Source organism: Neofelis nebulosa, chromosome X (assembly GCF_028018385.1).
Source record: "Neofelis nebulosa isolate mNeoNeb1 chromosome X, mNeoNeb1.pri, whole genome shotgun sequence".
NCBI lineage: Eukaryota > Metazoa > Chordata > Mammalia > Carnivora > Felidae > Neofelis > Neofelis nebulosa.
The window spans coordinates 56696827-56720236 of record NC_080800.1 but is presented as its reverse complement, the minus strand read 5'-3'; the positions used below and the strand labels follow the sequence as shown (position 1 = coordinate 56720236).

At 38.6% G+C, this 23410-nt stretch overlaps 1 protein-coding gene across 8 annotated transcripts in view; it reads left to right on the top strand.

Annotated features, from left to right (window-relative positions):
• OPHN1 (oligophrenin 1) overlaps window positions 1-23410 on the top strand; it is a 541657-nt gene that overhangs the window by 361982 nt on the left and 156265 nt on the right. For all 8 annotated transcript variants that reach the window (XR_009257107.1, XM_058713537.1, XM_058713536.1 and 5 more), the window contains 3 exons: window positions 9243-9327; window positions 20028-20086; window positions 21291-21396. Coding sequence is in view for 7 of the 8 variants with exons in the window: in XM_058713537.1 (XP_058569520.1) it covers window positions 9243-9327; window positions 20028-20086; window positions 21291-21396 (250 nt within the window). In the remaining variant the exon portion in view is untranslated. The remainder of the gene's footprint in view (window positions 1-9242; window positions 9328-20027; window positions 20087-21290; window positions 21397-23410) is intronic.

Here is a 23410-nt window from a genome sequence, read left to right as displayed (position 1 = left end):
AGAGTCTTATAGGTCTCCCTTTATATGTGAGGGCACGTTTATCCCTTGCTGCTTTCAGAATTTTCTCTTTATCCTTGTATTTTGCCAGTTTCACTATGATATGTCGTGCAGAAGATCGATTCAAGTTACGTCTGAAGGGAGTTCTCTGTGCCTCTTGGATTTCAATGCCTTTTTCCTTCCCCAGTTCAGGGAAGTTCTCAGCTATAATTTCTTCAAGTACCCCTTCAGCACCTTTCCCTCTCTCTTCCTCCTCTAGGATATCAATTATGCATATATTATTTCTTTTTAGTGTATCACTTAGTTCTCTAATTTTTCCCTCATACTCCTGGATTTTTTTTTATCTCTCTTTCTCTCAGCTTCCTCTTTTTCCATAACTTTATCTTCTAGTTCACCTATTCTCTCCTCTGCCTCTTTAATCCGAGCTGTCGTTGTTTCCATTTTGTTTTGCATTTCGTTTAAAGCGCTTTTCAGCTCCTCGTGACTGTTCCTTAGTCCCTTGATCTCTGTGGCAAGAGATTCTCTGCTGTCCTGTATACTGTTTTCAAGCCCAGCGATTAATTTTATGACTATTATTCTAAATTCACTTTCTGTTATATTATTTAAATCCTTTTTGATCAGTTCATTAGCTGTTGTTATTTCCTGGAGATTCTTCTGAGGGGAATTCTTCCGTTTGGTCATTTTGGATAGTCCCTGGAGTGGTGAGGACCTGCAGGGCACTTCCCCTGTGCTGTGGTGTATAACTGGAGTTGGTGGGCGGGGCCGCAGTCCGACCTGATGTCTGCCCCCAGCCCACTGCTGGGGCCACAGTCAGACTGGTGTGTGCCTTCTCTTCCCCTCTCCTAGGGGCGGGATTCACTGTGGGGTGGCGTGGCCTGTCTTGGCTACTTGCACACTGCCAGGCTTGTGGTGCTGGGGATCTGGCTTATTAGCTGGGGTGGGTAGGCAAGGTGCAGGGGGGCAGGAGGGGCAGGCTTAGCTCGCTTCTCCTTAGGTGATCCACTTCAGGAGGGGCCCTGTGGCAGTGGGAGGGAGTCAGATCTGCTGCCAGAGGTTTGGCTCCGCAGAAGCACAGAGTTGGGTGTTTGCGCGGAGCAAGCAAGTTCCCTGGTAGGAACTGGTTCTCTTTGGGATTTTGGCTGGGGGATGGGTGGGGGAGATGGCGCTGGCGAGCGCCTTTGTTCCCCGCCAAGCTGAGCTCTGCCGTCCAGGGGCTCAGCAGCTCTCCCTCCCTTTGTCCTCCAGCCTTCCCGCTTTCTGAGCAGAGCTGTTAACTTATGACCTCCCAGATGCTAAGTCGCGCTTAATGTTGGAACACAGTCCGTCCGGCCCCTCCGCTTTTGCCAGCCAGACTTGGGGGCTCTGCTTGGCCGGCGAGCCGCCCCTCCGCCCCGGCTCCCTCCCGCCAGTCCGTGAAGCGCGCACCGCCTCGTCACCCTTCCTACCCTCTTCTGTGGGCCTCTCGTCTGTGCTTGGCTCCGGAGACTCCGTTCTGCTAATCCTCTGGTGGTTTTCTGGGTTCTTTTGGCAGGTGTAGGTGGAATCTAAGTGATCAGCAGGACGCGCGGTGAGCCCAGCGTCCTCCTACGCCGCCATCTTCCCTCCAACCTTTCTATCCCTACTTTCTTGAGGGTTTTTATCAAGAAAGGATGCTGTATTTTGTCAGATCCTTCCTCTGCATCTATTGAGAGGGTCATATGGTTTTTATCCTATCTTTTGTCAAGGTGATGTATCACATTGATTGATTTTCAGATATTGAACCAGCCCTGTGTCCAAAGAATAAATCCCACTTGATCCTGGTGAATAATTATTTTAATGTATTGTTGGATCCAGTTTGCTCATATCTTGTTGAGAATTTTTGCATGTTCAACAGGAAATTGGTCTCTAGTTCTCCTTTTTAGTGATATCTTTGTTATTGGAATTAAGGTAATGCTGGTCTCATAGATCAGTTTGGAAGTTTTACTTCCATTTCTACTTTTTTTGGAATATATTCAAAAGAATAGGTGTTAACTCTTCTTTAAATGTTTTGTAGAATTCCTCTGGAAAGCCATCTGGACGTGAACTCTTGTTGGGATATTTTTGATTACTAATTCAATTTATTTACTGGTTATGAGTCTGTTCAAAATTTCTATTTCTAGTTTCAGTTTTGGTAGTTTATATGTTTCTAGTAATTTGTCCATTTCTTCCAGATTGCCCAATTTGTTGGCATATAATTGCTCATAATATTCTCTTATTATTGTTTGTGTTTCTGTGGTGTTGTGATGTCTCCTCTTTCATTCATGATTATATTTATTTGAGTTCTTACTTTTTTCCTTTTTTTCAACCCCAGCTAGTATTCTTATTATCATGGTTGTAAGATGATAGAAAGGGCTTTTTTCAACCCCAGCTAGTATTCTTATTATCATGGTTGTAAATTGCAGTTCAAACATCTTGCCTATATCTGTGTTGATTAAGACCCTGGCTGTCATTTCTTCCTGTTCTTTTCTGGGGGTAAATTACATCATTTTGTCACTTTGGAGGAAGAAAAAAATTAATAACATTAAAATTAAAAAATTAAAAACCAACCACAAAATCAAATAAAAGAAGCTAGATCATTGGTGTATTTTGTTCTGCTTGTTGTAATAAGCTTGATAGAATAGAGAAAAAATGGAAAGAAAGGAAAAAAAGGTAAGAAAAATTTAAAAATTAAAAAAATATATGATACAAGAGAATAAAATGAAATAAAATGAATAGAATAAAATATAATAAAGTAAAAGATAATTTTAAAATTAAGAAAAAGAAAATAAAAAATAATTTTTTCTCTTTCTGTATCCAAGATAAAGGAAGGAAAAAAACACAACTTAAACAAAAACAGAAGCAAAATACCGAACTAAAAAATGAGCCAGTAAACAGAATGAAACTTGAATGAAGTTACATCCACTTTCCCCTAGAACTGACACTATCAAGCACTCTATAGTCCATGTTCATACACTAAGCAGATGGAGGGACTTATGTTGGTCTTCTAGAGTATTGTGCTTGGAGGGTGCAGTTGGGTGGAGGTTGGTGTAATGGCTCTGTTCTCCACTAGGTGGCACTGCATATCTTACTGGGGTGGATCAGTGTGGCGCACATATGAGTGAGCATGAATGCGCATGCTCATGCTCGAGAAAGGTGGAAACGTCTTCACCCAATTCCCTAGTCTCTGGCCCAGGGACTTTACGCTCTCACTGACTCATGATTTACCATCCCTCCTTTGTATCAGGTCTCTGTCCACTCCCTGTCTCTACCCTGTCCATGTCCAAGCCATCCACCTGCAAGGTGGCACCTCCCTCCAGAGTTTTATCTTAGATGGGGCTGTGTTTCAAACCCCACACTTCAGAGACCCCTGTGGCTTGAACCCATACTGACTCTCTGGCAGAGGGTCTCACTGAGCAATGGCCAGTGATGCTGGCTTACCCCAGAGAATGTTCATGCAATCACGCAGTGGCAGAGATTCAGAGACTGTGGTGAATCACAACACACAGGTTGTGCCAGGTTTCACAGTATCCTGGCATCTATGTCCCAGTACCAGCAAACATGGATGCTCTTGGGTTTCCTGGGACCTTTACGTGTGGCAAAGCTGTATGGTTTCTACCAAAGGGTTCTCTAAGCAGGGGAAACAGTTCTCCCCATGTGGCACACGGACCTCTCAGACCCTTCTGCCTGTTCCCGGAGATTTGCCCTATTTCCTCATAGGGTACTGCCAGGCACTGAGCTCCAGAACTTCAGACTCTGACCTCCACTGTTTATAGAATCCTGGTGGTATTGAAACCCTCTCCTTTCTTCCTGTCAGTGGTTTTGGGGAACAGATTTCTTGTTTTCATCCCCTGTGTTTTCACTCTTTCTCTCTCTTTCTCTTCAGCTGCTTTCAGGGGAGTGTTTTTCCTGCACTCTCCTTATGTGCTTCACTCTCCCCCTTTCTCTGTTGTCTCTCTGCAAAAACAGTTCCCTACCCTCCAAGGCTTTTCTGTCCCCTAGTTCAACTCTCCTCTCTGCACTCTGTACCTGCCAAGTTCTGTGGTTCAAGTTTTGCAGATTTTTGTGTTTAATACTCAGATCAGTTTCCAAGGTGTGCAAGAATGGTTTGGTGCTGATCTAGCTGGTTTCAGGTATGAGACAAGGTAAGGGTTTCCATGCTTCTTCACCATCTTCTCTTCTCCCTGGATTTTTGTTGTTCTTGTTGACTGTTTGGGATGTTCTGCATAGACAGTCATTATATCTGTAACAAAGGCAATTTTCATTTTTCCTTCCCAAACTGTATACCTTATAATCCCTTTTCTTATTTTATTAACTAAGATTTCCAGTTTGATGTTTAATAGGAGTGGTGAGAGAGGACATCTTTGCTTTGTTCCTGATCTTTGGAGAAAAGCATTCTATCTTTCACTGTTAAGTATATGTTAGCTTCCTGTTTTTTGTAGATGCTCTTTATCAAATTGAGTTCATTTCTATCACTAGTTTCCTGATGTTTTTTTATTGTGAATGAGTATTGCATTTTTCAAATGCTTTTTCTGCATCTATTAATACAATCATATGCTTACTCTAAAGAAGAACTAACCTATTGATGTGATGAATTACAGTAATTGATTTTTGAAAATTGAATCAGCATTACATACCTGCAATTAATCCCACTTGTTCATGGGTTTTATACTATGTTGTATTCTATTTGTTAATATTTAATTCAGGATTTTGCATTTTCATGAGAGATATTTCATTTGTTGTTTTCCTTCATCACAATGACTTTTGTGGTTTTGGTATTCAAGTAATGCTGGTCTCAAAGAATGATTTAGGAAATATTCCCTTTGCTTCTATTTTCTGGAAAACATTATATAGGAATGATATGTTTTTTTTTTCATTAAATGTTTTGTCAGATTTACCAGGGAATCCCTCTGGACCCAGTGGTTTCTTTTTTAGCATGTAATTCATTTCTGACTCAGTTTTTTTTTTTTTTTAATTTTTTTTTTCAACGTTTTTTATTTATTTTTGGGACAGAGAGAGACAGAGCATGAACGGGGGAGGGGCAGAGAGAGAGGGAGACACAGAATCGGAAACAGGCTCCAGGCTCCGAGCCATCAGCCCAGAGCCTGACGCGGGGCTCGAACTCACGGACCGCGAGATGGTGACCTGGCTGAAGTCGGACGCTTAACCGACTGCGCCACCCAGGCGCCCCTTTTTTTTTTTTTTTTTTTTTTTTTTTAATAGCTACCAATCTATTCAGATTGTCTATATCCTTATGTTTGTATTTTGGTAAATTTCATCTTTGTAGGAACTGGTCCATTTCATCAAGATTATCAAATTTATAAGCATAGAAATATTCATAATATTTCTCTATTTTTTCTTTCAGTGTCCACAGGATCAGTAGTTGATTATCTCTCTTCTGATATTAGTTATTTATGTCTTCTCTTTTTTTCTTTTTTTTTTTTTTTTTTTTTTTTCCTGATAAAGCCTATAGTTTTTTTTTTTTGTTTGTTTGTTTTTTTTTTATTTATTTTTTAATATATGAAATTTACTGTCAAATTGGTTTCCATACAACACCCAGTGCTCATCCCAAAAGGTGCCTGGCTAGAGGTTTATCTTTATTTTGGATTTTTTCAAAGAGCCATCTTTTGGTTTTATTGATTTTCTCTATTGATTTCCTATTTCAATTTCATGGATTTTTACTCTAACTTTTATTATTTCTTTCCTTCTGCTTCCTTTGGGGTTGCTCTTCTTTTTGTAGTTTCATAAGGGGGAAGTTGAGGTGATTCATTTTAGCTCATCCCTCTTTTTTTAAATATATGCATTCAGTGCTATGTATTTCCTTTAAAGCATTGCTTTTGCTACACCCCACAAATTTTTATAACTTGTATTTGTATTTTCCTTTCACTTGAAATATTTTAAAATTTCTCTTGAGATTTATTTTTTGACTCACCTAAATAACTTGAATTGTGTTGTTTAATCTCCATGAATTTGGGGATTTTTCAGGTATCTTACTGTTATTGATTTCTAGTTTAATTTCATTTTCTGAGAGCATATTTTATGTGATTTCTGTTCTAAATATGTTCAGGTATGTTTTTTTTTTGCCCTGACTGTGGTCTGTCTTGGTGAATGTTCTATACGGACTTGAGAAGAATGTTTATCCTGCTATTGTTAGATGAAGTAGTCTACAAATGTCTATTAGGTCCAAATGATCAGTGGTCTTACTTAGTTCAATTGTATACTTTCCAACTTTCTGCCTATTGCGTCTGTCTGAAGGAAGTGTGTTGAAGTCTTTAGCGATAATAGTAGATTCATTTTCTTGCAGTTTTATCAGTTTTTGCCTCACATATTTGGATACTTTGTTGTTGGATGCATACCTGTTAAGAAATGTTCAGTCTTCCTTGAGAATCCCTCCTTTTTATGTTATGCCCCTCTTTATACCTTATAATTTTTCTTGATCTGAAGTCTGCATTGTTTGAAATGAATACAGCTACTCCAGCTTTCTTTTGATTATTGTTAGTATGGCATACCTGTTTCTATCCATTAATTTTTAATCTATATGTGTCTTTATATTTAAAGTTGGTTTCTTGTAGACAATATATAATTGAGTCTTGTTTTTTAATACACTCTTGACAGTCTATATCTTGTAATTAACATATTTGTACCACTTATATTTAAAGTTATTGATATAGCTGGATTAGTATCTACCATATTTGTTACGGTTTTCTATTCATTGTTGTTCTTACTTGCTTCTTTTTTGTCTCCCACTCTTTTTCTTCCTTCTCTGGGTTTAACTGAGTACTTTGTATGATTTCTCTTCTGTTAGCATATCAATTATATTTTTTTTAAACTTTATTTTTAGTGGTTGCCCTTATATTTTTAATATGCCTTCATGTTATTCAGATCCTCTCTCAAATAACACTATGCTACTACACAAGTAGTGCCAGTACCTTATGACAAAGTATTATTCTTAATTACTGTCTCTAATCCTCATTAATATTATTATCATTCATTTCACTTTTTCATAAGCTATAATTACTGGATACATTGTTTATATTATTTTGAACTTTTACCTGTTAGGCCAAGAAAGATTAAGTCAAATACAAAGTTTTATTTACCATCATTAATTCCTCCTCTAATGCTCTTTCTTTCTTCATATAGATCTGAGTTTTTGACCTCATCTTTCTTGTGAAGAACTTCTTTTAATGTCTTTTGCAAGGCAGGTCTACCGTTGACAGAGTTCCTCCATATTTCTGTATCTGAAAAAGTCTTTATTTCTCCTTCACTTTTAAAAGATACTTTTACTGGGTACAGAATTCAGGCTGGTCTTCTTTACTTTGAATACTTTAAATATTTCACTCCATTCTCTTCTTGTTTGCATGGTTTCTGAAAGCTGAGTATGATGTAATTTTTATCCTTCTCCATCTTTGGCAAAATCATTTTTGTTTTTGGTTTTGTTTTCCTTCTGACTTCTATCAAGATGTTTTGTCTTTGATTTTGTTTAGTTGAATATGTTATACCTAAGTGTGGATTGTTTTGGTGTATAACCTGCTTGGTGTTTTCTAAGCTTACTGGATCTGTGCTTTGATGTTTATCATTGGTTTGGGGAAATTTTCAATCATTATTGCTTCAGATATTTCTGCTATTCCTTTTTTTCTTTCTTCTTCTGATATTCCCCTTACATGTACGTTACACCTTTTGTTATTATGTTACAGTTCTTGGATATTCTGTCTTTTTCTTTCTTTTTCCTCTTTTCTTTTCAAAATTTCTATTGACATTTCTTCAGACTCACTGATTATCTCCTCAGCTGTGTCCAATTCATAGATGAACTCATTAAGGGAATTCTTCATTTATGTTATGGTGTTTTTGATTTCTAGAATTTCCTTTTGGTTCTTAAAGCTTCTATCTCTCTGCTTACCTAATTTATCTCCTTTTTTATGTTGTCCATTTATCTGTTACAGTCCATAGCATATTAATCATACTTGTTTAATATTCCCAGTGTGATAATTCCAACATCTCTGCCGTGTCTGAGCCTGGTTCTGATGCTTGCTATGCTATGTCTCTTCAAACTGTGTTTTTGTTTTTGGTCTTTTGTCTTTAGCATGTCTTACAATTTTTGTTGTAAGCTTGACACGATGTAATGATAAAAAGAACTGAAGTGAATAAGCCTATCCTGTGAGGTTTTGTTTAGCTTCTAGAATTTAGCCTGTGTTTATGTTTGCTGTAACCATATGTGTCAGAGGCTACAGTTATCTCTGATGACCTTGTTTTTATTTCCTCTGTTGTCTTCGGTTTTCCCTAGAGACTTCTTAAATATTACCTAAGAAGCACAGTTCTTTTAGTTCAATTCCCCTGTTACTATTCAGGAGGACTATTGATGTGGTGGTAATTTGTGGGGGGAAGGGTAACATTCTATAATCCTATCATTATGTCTTTTAGTGAGTCTCTGCCGCTAGCCAGTGACCTTCACAAGTACTTCTCAGTATGATTTCGGTTTTCCCCCTTAGACAGGAAGGCAGTCCAGGTATGGAGTTGGGTATTTTCATTTTCCTAGTTCAGTTAAGTTCTAGTAAAAGCCCATCACATTAGGATCTGGTAAAATAGTTTCTCTTAATGGTAGGCTTCACTAAGAAGAATGAAATGTGCTGTGAATATTTTTTAAAGAGCTACTTTTCCTCTTTTGCCCTCTCAGAAGCACAGAAACATGAGTAAATTTTTCTCACATCTTCACCTTGAGAACTTGATAGGGTTTCTGGAAGTAAAATTCACAAAAGTGTGGGAGTCCCCATAGGACCAGTCCCCCTGAGAATTTTTAACTCTCAAACCTGTCCACACTGAACCTCTAGCAATTCATCAATTGCAGATTAGGTTTTCCCAAACTTGTACTGGTTCCCAAGGAATTTTCTGCTCCTGGGCTCCTGCTCTAACAAGTTTTGATTTTTTGTATATGCCTGTCTATTTCTTCAGTTTGGGGACAGTAGTTCAATGACCTCAGTTCTCTGATAGATCTAAGAGGAGTTGATTTTCGGTTTATTACACCTTTTTTCTTGTTGTGTGGGTAGAAGAGATGACTTCCAAGCTTCTTACATGACTGACTGGAATGCAAGGAAATTTTTGAGGCATCAAAGACGTTTGTTGTACAAAGTTTTCATCTCTTGAAAACTGGGTAACATAATCATGTTTTAATTAATGAACTTTTTCTTTTAAAGGGGTAAAAAGTAAGAACTTTTGGAACATTAACTTTTTTCATATATATTTTTTTTCTCAAATAGATCCTAAATGTCCAGGAGATGTTGATTTTCATTATAGTGACTGGGACATTAAGACAATTACCAGCTCCTTGAAATTCTACCTCAGGTATGCCTGATATGATTTGGAACTTTGTTTTTCACACTTCATGAAATTTGTCTGGGTGGATATTGGAGCTTATGTGGTCATAGTTTCTGGAGGTTGGATAGGAATGCTAAAGAAAAAAAGAGTGAAAAGGATTTCTGTCAAAACAAAGAATGTGCATTAGAAGACATTTAATCTGGGAATTTACGCAAGTGAAGCATCAAAATAATAGGATTGTTATTGAAAAATTGCTTTTTCTTAGGGAAATGATTATTTTAAAAATTATACCCTTAAAATAATGGAGGTTTTCCCATTGTGCATAGATGTAATGGTGTCACAATGTGCTCACTAGCTCACTAGTAATATCAGGATTTATGACAATTCAAGGTTGTGAACATGTTTTGGTGAATAATAACTATTTTGAAACATTAAATTGCATTTACACAAACAATACATGTGTTTGTAAGTTTATATGCCATATTCCATGCTTTAATCCATGTAATAGAAATAAAAAACAAGAAAGTACAACCATAAAAATGTTAAAACTGAATGAATTGACAGAAGTAGGAAAACAAAATTTACCTTATCAGCAAAATATGGGGATGTGCAATGGTAATGAATATATCATTTAGTTAATTGGCATAAATTTATATTATGTAAAAGTATTTGGGACATATACTTTTAAACTCATTCATTTCTTACTTTTCTTTGTGTGCAATATTATGTACCATACTTTATTAAATAAATGACTTTTTTTCAATTATTGTACTCTTCAGACATTAAGATAGATACTTAAATATCATTAATCCAAAATAAATTGGGTCTCAGATATTGCTGTTAAATGACTTCTTGCTGTAGTATAATCTTAGAACTTTATATAAACATGGATGCTTTTTCCAGGAGTATTTCTCCTATATCTGCAAAAGAAGAAAGGTACTGTTGTCCGAGGGTTTGTTCAGTGCTAAGCAGTGTTCTAGTTGCTTACATGGGCAATGTCATTTTTTTTTCAATATATGAAATTTATTGTCAAATTGGTTTCCATACAACACCCAGTGCTCACGCCAAAAGGTGCCCTCCTCAATACCCATCACCTACCCTCCCCTCCCTCCCACCCCCTATCAACCCTCAGTTTGTTCTCAGTTTTTAACAGTCTCTTATGCTTTGGCTCTCTCCCACTCTAACCTCTTTTTTTTTTCCTTCCCCTCCCCCATGGGTTTCTGTTAAGTTTCTCAGGATCCCCATAAGAGTGAAAACATATGGTATCTCTCTTTCTCTGTATGGCTTATTTCACTTAGCATCACACTCTCCAGTTCCATCCACGTTGCTACAAAGGGCCATATTTCGTTCTTTCTCATTGCCATGTAGTACTCCATTGTGTATATAAACCACAATTTCTTTGTCCATTCACCAGTTGATGGACATTTAGGGTCTTTCCACAATTTGACTATTGTTGAGAGTGCTGCTATAAACATTGGGGTACAAGTGCCCCTATGCATCAGTACTCCTGTATCCCTTGGATAAATTCCGAACAGTGCTATTGCTGGGTCATAGGGTAGGTCTATTTTTAATTTTCTGAGGAACCTCCACACTGTTTTCCAGAGTGGCTGCAACAGTTTGCATTCCCACCAACAGTGCAAGAGGGTTCCCATTTCTCCACATCCTCTCCAGCATCTATAGTCTCCTGATTTCTTCATTTTGGCCACTCTGACTGGCGTGAGGTGATATCTGAGTGTGGTTTTGATTTGTATTTCCCTGATGAGGAGCGACGTTGAGCATCTTTTCATGTGCCTGTTGGCCATCCGGATGTCTTCTTTAGAGAAGTGTCTATTCATGTTTTCTGCCCATTTCTTCACTGGGTTATTTGTTTTTCGGGTGTGGAGTTTGGTGAGCTCTTTATACATATTGGATACTAGCCCTTTGTCCGATATGTCATTTGCAAATATCTTTTCCCATTCCGTTGGTTGACTTTTAGTTTTGTTGGTTGTTTCCTTTGCTGTGCAGAAGCTTTTTATCTTCATAAGGTCCCAATAGTTCATTTTTGCTTTTAATTCCCTTGCCTTTGGGGATGTGTCGAGTAAGAGATTGCTACGGCTGAGGTCAGAGAGGTCTTTTCCCGCTTTCTCCTCTAGGGTTTTGATGGTTTCCTGTCTCACATTCAGGTCCTTTATCCATTTTGAGTTTATTTTTGTGAGGCGAACGTGATAACCACTACACTACGGAAACCGGCCTTGAGTTTATTTTTGTGAATGGTGTGAGAAAGTGGTCTAGTTTCAACCTTCTGCATGTTGCTGTCCAGTTCTCCCAGCACCATTTGTTAAAGAGACTGTCTTTTTTCCATTGGATGTTCTTTCCTGCTTTGTCAAAGATTAGTTGGCCATACGTTTGTGGGTCTAGTTCTGGGGTTTCTATTCTATTCCATTGGTCTATGTGTCTGTTTTTGTGACAATACCACGCTGTCTTGATGATGACAGCTTTGTAGTAGAGGCTAAAGTCTGGGATTGTGATGCCTCCTGCTTTGGTCTTCTTCTTCAAAATTACTTTGGCTATTTGGGGCCTTTTGTGGTTCCATATGAATTTTAGAATTACTTGTTCTAGTTTCGAGAAGACTGCTGGTGCAATTTTGATTGGGATTGCATTGAATGTGTAGATAGCTTTGGGTAGTATTGACATTTTGACAATATTTATTCTACCAATCCATGAGCAGGGAATATCTTTCCATTTCTTTATATCTTCTTCAATTACCTGCATAAGCTTTCTATAGTTTTCAGCATATAGATCTTTTACATCTTTGGTTAGATTTATTCCTAGGTATTTTATGCTTCTTGGTGCCATTGTGAATGGGATCAGTTTCTTTATTTGTCTTTCCGTTGCTTCATTGTTAGTGTATAAGAATGCAACTGATTTCTATATATTGATTTTGTATCCTGCAACTTTGCTGAATTCATGTATCAGTTCTAGCAGACTTTTGGTGGAGTCTATAGGATTTTCCATGTATAATATCATGTCATCTGCAAAAAGCAAAAGCTTGACTTCATCTTTGCCAATTTTGATGCCTTTGATTTCCATTTGTTGTCTGATTGGCTGATGCTAGAACTTCCAACACTATGTTAAACAACAGCGGTGAGAGTGGGCATCCCTGTCGTGTTCCTGATCTCAGGGAAAAAGCTCTCAGTTTTTCCCCATTGAGGATGTTAGCTGTGGGCTTTTCATAAATGGCTTTTATGATGTTTAAGTATGTTCCTTCTATCCCGACTTTCTTAAGGGTTTTGATTAAGAAAGGGTGCTGGATTTTGTCAAAGGCCTTTTCTGCATCGATTGACAGGATCATATGGTTCTTCTCTTTTCTTTTATTAATGTGATGTATCATGTTGATTGATTTGCGAATGTTGAACCAGCCCTGCATCCCAAGAATGAATCCCACTTGATCATGGTGAATAATTCTTTTTATATGCTGTTGAATTCGATTTGCTAGTATCTTATTGAGAATTTTTGCATCCATATTCATCAGGGATATTGGCCTGTAGTTCTCTTTTTTTACTGGGTCTCTGTCTGGTTTAGGAATCAAAGTAATACTGGCTTCATAGAATGAGTCTGGAAGTTTTCCTTCCCTTTCTATTTCTTGGAATAGCTTGAGAAGGATAGGTATTATCTCTGCTTTAAACGTCTGGTAGAACTCCCCTGGGAAGCCATCTGGTCCTGGACTCTTATTTGTTGGGAGATTTTTGATAACCGATTCAATTTCTTCGCTGGTTATGGGTCTGTTCAAGCTTTCTATTTCCTCCTGATTGAGTTTTGGAAGAGTGTGGGTGTTTAGGAATTTGTCCATTTCTTCCAGGTTGTCCAGTTTGTTGGCATATAATTTTTCATAGTATTCCCTGATAATTGTTTGTATCTCTGAGGGATTGGTTGTAATCATTCCATTTTCATTCATGATTTTATCTATTTGGGTCATTTCCCTTTTCCTTTTGAGAAGCCTGGCTAGAGGTTTGTCAATTTTGTTTATTTTTTCAAAAAACCAACTCTTGGTTTCGTTGATCTGCTCTACAGTTTTTTTAGATTCTATATTGTTTATTTCTGCTCTGATCTTTATGATTTCTCTTCTTCTGCTGGGTTTAGGCTGCCTTTGCTGTTCTGCTTCTATTTCCTTTAGGTGTGCTGTTAGATTTTGTCTTTGGGATTTTTCTTGTTTCTTGAGATAGGCCTGGATTGCAATGTATTTTCCTCTCAGGACTGCGTTCGCTGCGTCCCAAAGTGTTTGGATTGTTGTATTTTCATTTTCGTTTGTTTCCATATATTTTTTAATTTCTTCTCTAATTGCCTGGTTGACCCACTCATTCGTCAGTAGGGTGTTCTTTAACCTCCATGCTTTTGGAGGTTTTCCAGACTTTTTCCTGTGGTTGATTTCAAGCTTCATAGCATTGTGGTCTGAAAGTATGCATGGTATAATTTCAATTCTTGTATACTTATGAAGGCTGTTTTGTGACCCAGTATATGATCTATCTTGGAGAATGTTCCATGTGCACTCGAGAAGAAAGTATATTCTGTTGCTTTGGGATGCAGAGTTCTAAGTATATCTGTCACGTCCATCTGTTCCAATGTGGTATTCAGGGCCCTTGTTTCTTTATTGACCGTGTTTCTAGATGATCTATACATTTCTGTAAGTGGAGTGTTAAAGTCCCCTGCAATTACCACATTCTTATCAATAAGGTTGCTTATGTTTGTGAGTAATTGTTTTATATATTTGGGGGCTCCGGTATTCGGCGCATAGACATTTATAATTGTTAGCTCTTCCTGATGGATAGACCCTGTAATTATTATATAATGCCCTTCTTCATCTCTTGTTACAGCCTTTAATTTAAAGTCTAGTTTGTCTGATAGAAGTATGGCTACTCCAGCTTTCTTTTGGCTTCCAGTAGCATGATAAATAGTTCTCCATCCCCTTACTCTCCATCTAAAGGTGTCCTCAGATCTAAAATGAGTCTCTTGTAGACAGCAAATAGATGGGTCTTGTGTTTTTATCCATTCTGATACCCTATGTCTTTTGGTTGGCACATTTAGTCCATTTACATTCAGTGTTATTATAGAAAGATACGGGTTTAGACTCATTGTGATGTCTGTATGTTTTATGCTTGTAGTGATGTCTCTGGTACTTTGTCTCACAGGATCCCCCTTAGGATCTCTTGTAGGGCTGGTTTAGTGGTGACAAATTTCTTCAGTTTTTGTTTGTTTGGGAAGACCTTTATCTCTCCTTCTATTCTAAATGACAGACTTGCTGGATAAAGGATTCTCGGCTGCATATTTTTTTCGTTCACCACATTGAAGATCTCGTGCCAATCCTTTCTGGCCTGCCAAGTTTCAAAAGAGAGATCACTCAGGAGTCTTATATGTCTCCCTTTATGTGTGAGGGCACGTTTATCCCTTGCTGCTTTCAGAATTTTCTCTTTATCCTTGTATTTTGCCAGTTTCACTATGATATGTCGTGCAGAAGATCGATTCAAGTTATGTCTGAAGGGATTTCTCTGTGCATCTTGGATTTCAATGCCTTTTTCCTTCCCCAGTTCAGGGAAGTTCTCAGCTATAATTTCTTCAAGTACACCTTCAGCACCTTTCCCTCTCTCTTCCTTCTCTGGGATACCAATTATGCATATATTATTTCTTTTTAGTGTATCACTTAGTTCTCTAATTTTCCCCTCATACTCCTGGATTTTTTATCTCTTTTTCTCAGCTTCCTCTTTTTCCATAACTTTATCTTCTAGTTCACCTATTCTCTCCTCTGCCTCTTCAATCCGAGCTGTGGTCATTTCCATTTTATTTTGCATTTTGTTTAAAATGTTTTTCAATTCCTCCTGACTGTTCCTTAGTCCGTTGATCTCTGTAGCAAGAGATTCTCTGCTGTCCTCTCTACTGTTTTCAAGCCCAGCGATTAATTTTATGACTATTATTCTAAATTCACTTTCTGTTATATTATTTAAATCCTTTTTTATCAGTTCATTGGCTTTTGTTATTTCCTGGAGATTCTTTTGAGGGGAATTCTTCCCTTTGGTCATTTTGGATAGTCCCTGGAGTAGTGTGTTCCTGCAGGGCACGTCCCTTGTGCTATGGTGTATAACTGGAGTTGGTGGGCAGAGTCACAGTCAGACCTGAAGTCTGCCCCCAGCCCACCGCAGGGGCCACAGTCAGACTGGTGTGTGCCTTCTCTTCCGCTCTCCTAGGGGCAGGATTCACTGTGGGGTGGTGTGGCCCATCTGGGCTACTTGCACACTGCCAGGTTTGTGGTGCTGAGGATCTGGCGTATTAGCTGGGGTGGGTAGGCAAGGTGCACGGGGGCAGGAGGGACAGGCTTAGCTCGCTTCTCCTTAGGTGATCCACTTTAGGAGGGGCCCTGTGGCAGCGGAAGTGAGTCAGACCCGCTGCCGGAGGGGTGGCTCCGCAGAAGCACAGCATTGGGTGTTTGCATGGAGCAAGCAAGTTCCCTGGCAGGGACTGGTTCCCTTTGGGATTTTGGCTGGGGGGTGGGCGAGGGAGATGGCGCTGGCAAGCGCCTTTGTTCCCCGCAGAACTGAGCTCTGTCGCCCCAGGGGCTCAGCAACTCTCCCTCCCTTTGTCCTCCAGCCTTCCCGCTTTCTGAGCAGAGCTGTTAACTTATGACCTCCCAGATGCTAAGTTGCACTTGCTGTCGGAAAACACTCCGTCCGACCCCTCCGCTTTTGCCAGCCAGACTTGGGGGCTCTGCTTGGCCGGCAGGCTGCCCCTCTGCCCCGGCTCCCTCCCGCCAGTCCGTGTAGTGCGCACTGCCTCTCCGCCCTTCCTACCCTCTTCCGTGGGCCTCTTGTCTGTACTTGGCTCCAGAAACTCCATTCTGCTTGTCTTCTGGTGTTTTTCTGGGTTAGTTAGGCAGGTGTAGGTGGAATCTTAGTGATCAGCAGGATGCGCGGTGAGCCCAGCGTCCTCCTAAGCCTCCATCTTCCAACTTCTCAGGCAATGTCATTTTTTTTACAATAATCTTATAAGGTAGGTAGTACCATACTCTTTTATAGATGAAAAAATTGAAAGGCACCCCCTTCCCCATTTAGTACTATCCATGCTCACAGCTCATATTACTTGTACCTAAGTATCTATGACTTGTAGGCCACTTATATTGGAGCATCTTTTTCCTCTATTTCCTACCCCCAGGGGTAATGGCCTCCTTGGAGTTACTTGGGTAATTTTAGTGAAGATAGAGAGCAATCTACTATGTATGTTTTTAGAATACTGAGGATGATAATAGTGAGAGTAAATGATTCTGTCTTTAGCCTTCTTAAAGGAGTCAAGTTTTTTCAAAGATTTATATAGGTTAAATACATCCACACATTATATGTTTCCAAGCTCATCCCATAATAACCAGTGTGACCCTTTTGAAAGATGGGAGGGTCAGGCCTTAAAGCCTGAATGAGCAATACCCCTAGTAAGAGATTTTTCTTTAAGACTTATGTATGGGCCTTTAATATACACGAGCCAATCAACACCCATTAAATTTCTCAAATACATTAATATTTTCAAAGAGGGCCTCTTCCATTTGTGTTATAGGTACCTAACTCAACCCTTATCTCTAACATTTTCAGAAAAGTACTCCAAAAACTATCCTGTCTCTCTTATATTTTTAATGTCTCTTTTTCGACTGGCTGTTTCTTCTCAGCATATAAATATGGTACCATAAAGCACATCTCTTTGACTTTGTGTCTTTTTTCATTTATTCATTTTACTATTTACTGGATCAGTCAACATTTCCTGTATAGCTAGTCTATGTCTAGCATCGTGCTAAGCAGGAGGCATACAATTGTGAATTTAAAAAGGTTATAACCCAGTGAGGGGCAGAAAAAAAAAAAACAGGTAATCATACAAATATAGCAAACTATAGTAAGTACTCTGAAGGGAAGGCACAAGGTGGTATGAAGGCTTACAACGGGAAGACCTGTTGTATTCTGGTTGTCCGTTTGAACTGAGGTTTAAATTATAATTTGGAGTCAACTGGGAGGAGGCAGTTGCAGACAAAGAGAACTGCATGTGCAAAGGCCTTGAAGCAAAAGAGGGGATGACCTCTTCAAGAAACTACATGTACTAGTATAGGTGGAGTACTGAGTGTAGAGAGGGAGGGAGAGATGTGTAGGAGCCAGACATTGCAAGGCTGTATGGGACATTTTAAGAATTGGAGTATGGATTTATTTTAAAAAGAATGGGAATAAATTGAGAGATTTTAAACAAGTTACATGATGAGGTTTGAATTTTGAAAAAAAAAGAGAGATCAGATTATAAGGAATCAAAATACGTTGAGTTAGAAACCAATTACCAGGCTATTGCTGTGGTCCATGAAAAAGATGATGCTTCTTCTTGAAGTAGGGGATAGGAATATAGATTTGTAGAAATAAGCATACTAAAGAAATTTGGGGAGTAAATTTAGATATGAGAATGGGGGAGAGGGAGATAAAAGAATGATTTTCATGTTTCTGACCCATGCAGCCAAATGGTGGTCATACATTCAGTGATTTGAGAAACACAAGAAAAAGACTAGATGTAAGGGAGATGGCAAGTTGGGTTTTAGATATTTAAAATTTGGGTGTCTTTGAAGAAATCAGAACAAGGCATTAAGCAAGGCATTGCATATATGGGAATAAACTCAGAGAAGAGTTCTGAGCTTGAGCTAAAAATTGTGAATCATTGACAATATAGATGAAAATTGGAGGCAGGATTTTGGATGAGATTGCCTAATAAGAGAGATACTTCATGCCTTCCTATTCAAGCTTCAGTATATGATGTAATATACACTCAGTGTCTCTACTTCTTAACCTCCTAGTTTACTCCTTAACCCATTGCAGTCTCCCTCCCACCAACTCTGCTCCACTGAAGCTGCTCTTGCCAAGGTCACTAGTGACTCCTTCAATGCTAAACACAATGGACAATTGTCAGTCTTTACCTTACTTGATTTCTTTGTAGCATTTGAAGGTGTTACCAAGCCCTCCTTGAAACATTATCTTCTTTTGGATTCTACTGTATCTCTTGCTTTTGGCTTTCCTCACACCTTTTCAACCATTTTAGCTGTTCCCTTTATGGACTTTCTACCTGATATATTCCAGGACTCTCCCCTCTTTTTGCTATACTGGAGGGAGGGAAAATTCAAATATCCACAGGGGCCAGGATGTGAAGATGAATGAAGCAGACTCTTTTCATATTAAACACATTACATATTGAATCTGTATTTGCATAGTGATACCTTTGTTTGTGTATAATAAGCAATATTATTTACTTCCACAAATAACCATATAGGCCCAATATAGCCAACTCGTTCAGTTTTTCAATAGCGTTAGAAAATAATGGATTTTATGTGAAATATTTCAAATTTTTTATATTCCAATGACTGGTTCAATTCCATTTCTTTTTTATACACTATTCTGGACAAATAATAAATTAAAGTCCTCATGTAGCTATTGGCTGTGACTTGGTCATCTCTCCTTGAGCAGTGGTATCTGTTCTCATGGTTTTAATCACTCACCTAGGTTCGTGATTTCCACTTCTCAAATTTAGAAGGAATTCCTTCCATCTGCCTGATAGACATCTCCCTTTGGCTATCCTAAAAGTCCCTCTAGCTTAGATCTTCACTTCCTTCTGAATAAATTTCTATTCTATGCAGTCTTCCAAGCCAGATAACTTTCTCCCTCACCAGTATACCCAATGATTGAATAAGTTCTGTCTTTAATGTCTTTTAAATAATTCTCATCATTTCTTTCTATCCCTGATGCCACTAATTTTGTTTAGGCCTTTATTAACTCTCAACTGGATTACTACAATAATAGCAGTGGGAGGAAGTATAACAGTGATTAAGAGCATAGACTCAGGACAGACTGACTAGTTCTGCCATTTACTAGGCATGTGTAGTCTTGGATAAATTAAACTTCTCTGAACCTCAGTTTCCTCATGTATGAAATGGAGATAATAACAATATGCACCTTACAGAGTTGGTATGAGGATTAAATTAGTAAATATATGCACATCGCTTAGAACAATGAAGAGTTTACTATTATTATTATAAGTGAATTACTTCTTCTGAGCCACCCACCATCTACCTTTATTTTATCATCACACTGGTCATTTTACATTGAAAATTTTGTATATGACACTCTTCTCAACTAGACTATTAGCTCCTTGGAGGTTTGGGGTCTCTCTTATTCATCGCTGGATCCCCAACATCTGGTACAATGCTAGGTACCCATAGGTGTTCAGTCATTTTTTTTTTTTTTACCAAATAAGGAAATCTATTGGGCCTCAATTTTCTCCTCCATTAAACTGGGACTGGAATAACTGCTCCATCTCACAGGATCATTGGAAGGATCAGATGGTAGGACAGATATGAAGCACTTTGAAAACTAAAGAACTATCCAACTGCAAGAACTTTATAGCAGAATTCAGAGTGGGTCTACTTTGGAATTTTTCAGAACTGGTTTGAAACTCCTTTCACTTTTGAGAACTAATTAGAGACCTTACTAGACTAATTTTCCTATACTTTTGCAGGTTTTTCATTGAATTACTAGTAACTAGGATTCCTCTGACAAAGTTTCAGGTGAAGAGAGAAATGTATATGGTCACACTAAGCTATGGGGCTCAGAAACTTAAGCCTTGCTGCCCACAAAACTGAGAATCCAAGGCCTGGCTATCCCCTCCCCAAAGGAACTTACAGTGTTCCTTTATTTCAGGAATCTTTCTGAACCTGTCATGACCTACAGACTTCACAAAGAGCTGGTCTCTGCTGCCAGTAAGTATTTATGTTACTAGTTAATTGTGTTGTCTTGCCTTCTTAATAATGTTCATAGCAATAAACCTAGAAGACTGCTTGAGGGAAAGTGAGGGGAGAAAACAAAAATACATCCACAGATTGCATCCACTGCTAAATGAGAGTATTCCTGCTTGTTGTCTAACTCAAATGTTCTATTATTTTTCATAAATCAATGTAAGTTGAGTAGTTTGGGCAAAACTGGCTAATATGAGGAATGTAACAGGTATGAGGGCTTTATTGACTATGCCTCTTCTATCAGAACAAGAGCATTGGCTTATGTTACTAGGAGACAACAAAATTGTTCCCTTACAGTTGCTGTTTTAGCTTTATTTCATCACTTTGCCTTTTCAAATGCTTTTCAATTGTGCTGTGAACTAATACTCCCAATCTGTTAGTGCTAGCATCACATTTTCTAGATGATAAACCTGAGGGTTAAGGTGAAACATTGCATGGGAAATAAGACATAAAGAATCACCCTAAAACGTTTGGCAGCTGAAGAAGTATTAAAAATTTTGGCTGAGGTCACTGTATCTATGAGCATCTGTCCCTATCTCTACATGACTTTTCTCTTGCTTGGTACCCTCTGTGGTGTGCAGGAAAAAAGATTCATAGGACTTGTCCTCATAATGAATTTTTGTGGAGGCAAGGGACCTTTGATCTTTACTCTGAGATGTCTCAGTGATTTTCACATGAACCCAGAGAAAGAGCATACCCCCTATCACCATAAGAAAATGGGTGGGCAAGGGTTTCCAGTGGAAGTTTACATGCAGAACTTTGGGAACAACCTGCTGTACCTAGAGCTCTCACTTCCTCAGAGATAGTCTTATGTTCTCATCTTTCTGTTCTGTCGTCTACTTCAACTTTATGGGACTATTTCTTTGTTTTTATCTCTCTTTTTGCCTTTTGGTCTCTTTGTCTTTTAGTCTTTTGCTCTCCATCTCAGTCTTTTTTCTTCGTCTCTCTTTACCATTATTTCATAGTGCCTATTTATCTCTGTGTCTCTTTTTGTCTCTTTGTGTCTCTAATTGTCTTTGTGTGCATGTGTGTGTGTTTGTGTGTGTGTGTGTGTGTGTGAGAGAGAGAGAGAGAGAGAGAGAGAGAGAGAGAGAGAGATTGAGAGAGAGAGAGTTTACTTGATACAGTTGCCCAAAAGGCAAAACTGTCTCTCTCTGTTCTATCTCAGAGTCTGACAACCTGGATTACCGGCTGGGAGCTATTCATTCCTTGGTATATAAGCTACCTGAAAAGAACCGAGAGATGCTGGAACTTATTATAAGACACTTGGTCAAGTAAGTAACTTCTGGATTTTCAGGAGGAGTTGCTATTAAAGGACTGGCCCATAGGGTAGTACCGCAGAGGAACTGTTTACCAACTGATTAAGTCCCAGCCACCAGCTGTTTCATCCTGGAAAGCTGAGTGCTCTATGAAGATGATTTTATCTTGAACCTTGTATATATCCTCTCAGGCTCATCATGCATCTCAGTTAAGAGGTAACATGAGGTAAATTGGACTGAACACAGACTTTGCAGTCAGATAAAGTTGGTTTCAAATACCAGCTATACCACTTACTTAGTTGTATGATCTTAGGTAAACCTCTTAACCTCTGTTTAGTCATCTCTAAAAAGAGAATAGTATTGCCCACCATGCAGGACTGTTCTGTGGATTTGAATGAACACAGGTAAAGTGCATGGCACATAGAAGATTCTCAACAAATTGGAGTTATTATTAGGATTGTGGTCAACTCTTTGCTTGAGTATGGCAAGCAGGAAAGACAAGTATTTGAAAGAGTAGGCCCGGTGATGAGCTCCAAGATAGTGGGTTTAAGTGGCATGGGGTGGTGGTGCTTTTTGGCCAGAGAGCTTAATGATTGGAATAAAAGTAAGTTGATGTGCCTTGTAAAAGTACAGCAAGTAGCTCTTGTGAAGCAGTATGGTGCATCAGAAAGCACTCTGTCTAGGGGTCAACAAACCTGTGTTCTGGTGTCAGTTCTGCTACTAGCTTCCTTTTTTAAAGTTTATTTATTTATTTTGAGAGAGACAGAGAGTGTGAGTGTGAGTTGGAGAGAGTCAGAGAGAGAGAGGGAGAGAGAGAGAGAATCCCAAGCAGGCTCCACACTGTCAGCTCAGAGCCCAACACAGGGCTTAATCTCATGAACTAACCCATGAGATCTTGACCTGAGCCGGCTCAAGAGTCTGTTGCCTAACTGACTGAGCCACACAGGTGCTCTGTTTTGCTACTGGCTTTCTTGATGATCATGAGCAGGTCACTCTCAAGGCTCCTCCTGATATTTTTAAAAGTACAGAAATGAGACAACAAGCTTAGAAAAATCATGATGCATTTTAAGAGTGTCTATTAAAAAATAAAGCTATCATCAAAGTTACAAAAGTACAGTAATTATACATTTTAACCTCATTTGAAGAGGATCTCAAATACCTAAACTTGAAGCCCCAACTTGAAGTTGAGGCTCCAGGCTAAATGATCCTCTTGGTCTCCCCCTATAATAAATTCTGCATCACTGCATCTCAGGTTTCCCTAATGACATAATGAGATACCACCAAGATTCAATGGAGCTCTGACGGTCTATGTATTTTTATACTTCTATAACAAATGAGCATTAAATACACAAAGGAAGATAAATAGGCAGAATTAACAAGAGGATACCTTTTACATTTATTGCCAATGTTTCCAATTTGGGCTAATACAGAACATTAAGAGCAGTTTCTTCCCAAATAGTTGTTTGTGATAATCTTAGTAAAAGTACAACAATCAATACATAAATCATTTGCATATTAATTTGAAGCTGCCCTGGGGGAAAGAGAAATTGAGTTCAAGTTCCACACTGACACTAATTTTATGTGAACTAAAGAAAGTCCCTCCCACTCTCTGGACATTAGTTTATTCATCTATAATATGAGGGGACTGAACTAGCTAATCTCAAGGGATTATTCCTGCTCTGACATTCTAACAGTCTTGTATGTTTTGGGAGGCAGGGACTCAGTTGAGAATTATCCTACCAGCAGTTAGTGAGAAGCACCTGCTACCATGCACTCAAAGGCTGACTGCTGCCTTATTTCAAGAATTTTTGTCCTTCAAAACTCTAGAACAAAAGGAACAAGAGACACAAACACACAAGGAAGAGAAATAGAAAGACAAATACACTTAGATATATGAAAAACTGCTCAAGTTCACTCATATAAGAAAAATACGAATTAAACCTACACTGAGATGCCATTTATTGGGAAAAACCTAACGCACGACTGTATTCTCTGTTGATGAGACATTGGGGCAAATGGATACTGTAAT